This window comes from Phytophthora infestans, genomic scaffold, assembly GCF_000142945.1.
Source record: "Phytophthora infestans T30-4 supercont1.130 genomic scaffold, whole genome shotgun sequence".
Lineage (NCBI taxonomy): Eukaryota > Oomycota > Peronosporomycetes > Peronosporales > Peronosporaceae > Phytophthora > Phytophthora infestans.
In genome coordinates, this window is record NW_003303629.1 from 114,276 (window position 1) to 115,233 (window position 958).

The window sequence follows — 958 nt, forward strand, 5'->3', positions numbered from 1 at the left end:
GAGCACTACAGTCAATCACGAGCGGGCTGCAGATACCGCGAGTGTGTGGTCTCTTCTTCAGAGACCTGTGCTCTTGTCCGTGACCGCTGCAGCTACCACGAGCGAGCTGCTGATACCGCGAGTAGGTGACCTTACGGGACTTCGGATACCCGCGTCTTCACACCCGACGCGTCCACTAGCTCAGTACATACGCAATAAGCAATACACTCGGTTTCAATCTCATTATTCGCGTACGTCGCCGGCACGGCGGAATCGCTCGACTACTAGGTGCTCACGCACTTCGCGGCTAATCCCTTCCTAGCTCCCTGGAGCACTTGCACACTTCGGCGTGAATCTAGAACTGATTCACCTTCTTCACGTTGAACGCCATGTTCACGTCGACTTCGTCGTGCCTCCCCTGAGTGTCGTCCATCTGCGCGTTGGCATCTGCGTCGTACCACTGTCTTCTTCTGTCTTCGCTCGAAAGGACGCGGGCAAGATCCTCACATCCGTGGGTCAGCCTCGGCAACCCGTCAGACTTCAACTCGTCTCCGCTCTCCGCCGTCTTCTCCTTCTCGTTGTTGTTCATGTAATTCTTACGTCTTCTTGCTCCACTTGAGAACCTGCATCTTCCAAGAGGATGTCCGTCCTCTTACTCTCTTCCCCTTTCCATTCGAAACGTCCTCGATTCGCACCGTCGATTGTGATTCGTTTTCCCACTTAATCAGTTGCCGCAATTCTGCTCCTGTCACGTATTGTTGCCGTGCTGCGGTCTCTCTGTCCTCTTCGATCGTCATCCCGCTCACTCCGAAGTATTCCTTCGCGCCACAGATGTTCAAAGTCTTTGAAGTTGATCCACAATCGCTCTGGTCTTCCTCCGTCATGTCGATTTCCCAGGCGTTCCACTTCGAATTTCAGTACGTTACGCCCCGTACGGCATCTGTACCTTCGCCTTCTACGCTCCACCACGGTGTCGGTA

General features: G+C 54.2%; 1 protein-coding gene across 1 annotated transcript; it reads right to left on the reverse strand.

Moving 5' to 3' along the window:
• Positions 1-334: 334 nt before the first annotated feature.
• Positions 335-568, reverse strand: PITG_19806 (uncharacterized protein; the record flags this gene model as incomplete). The annotated part of the gene is made up of 1 exon (XM_002895815.1): positions 335-568. One exon carries the CDS (start codon positions 566-568, stop codon positions 335-337), a length of 234 nt encoding a protein of 77 aa, XP_002895861.1.
• Between the last annotated feature and the right edge of the window lie 390 nt (positions 569-958).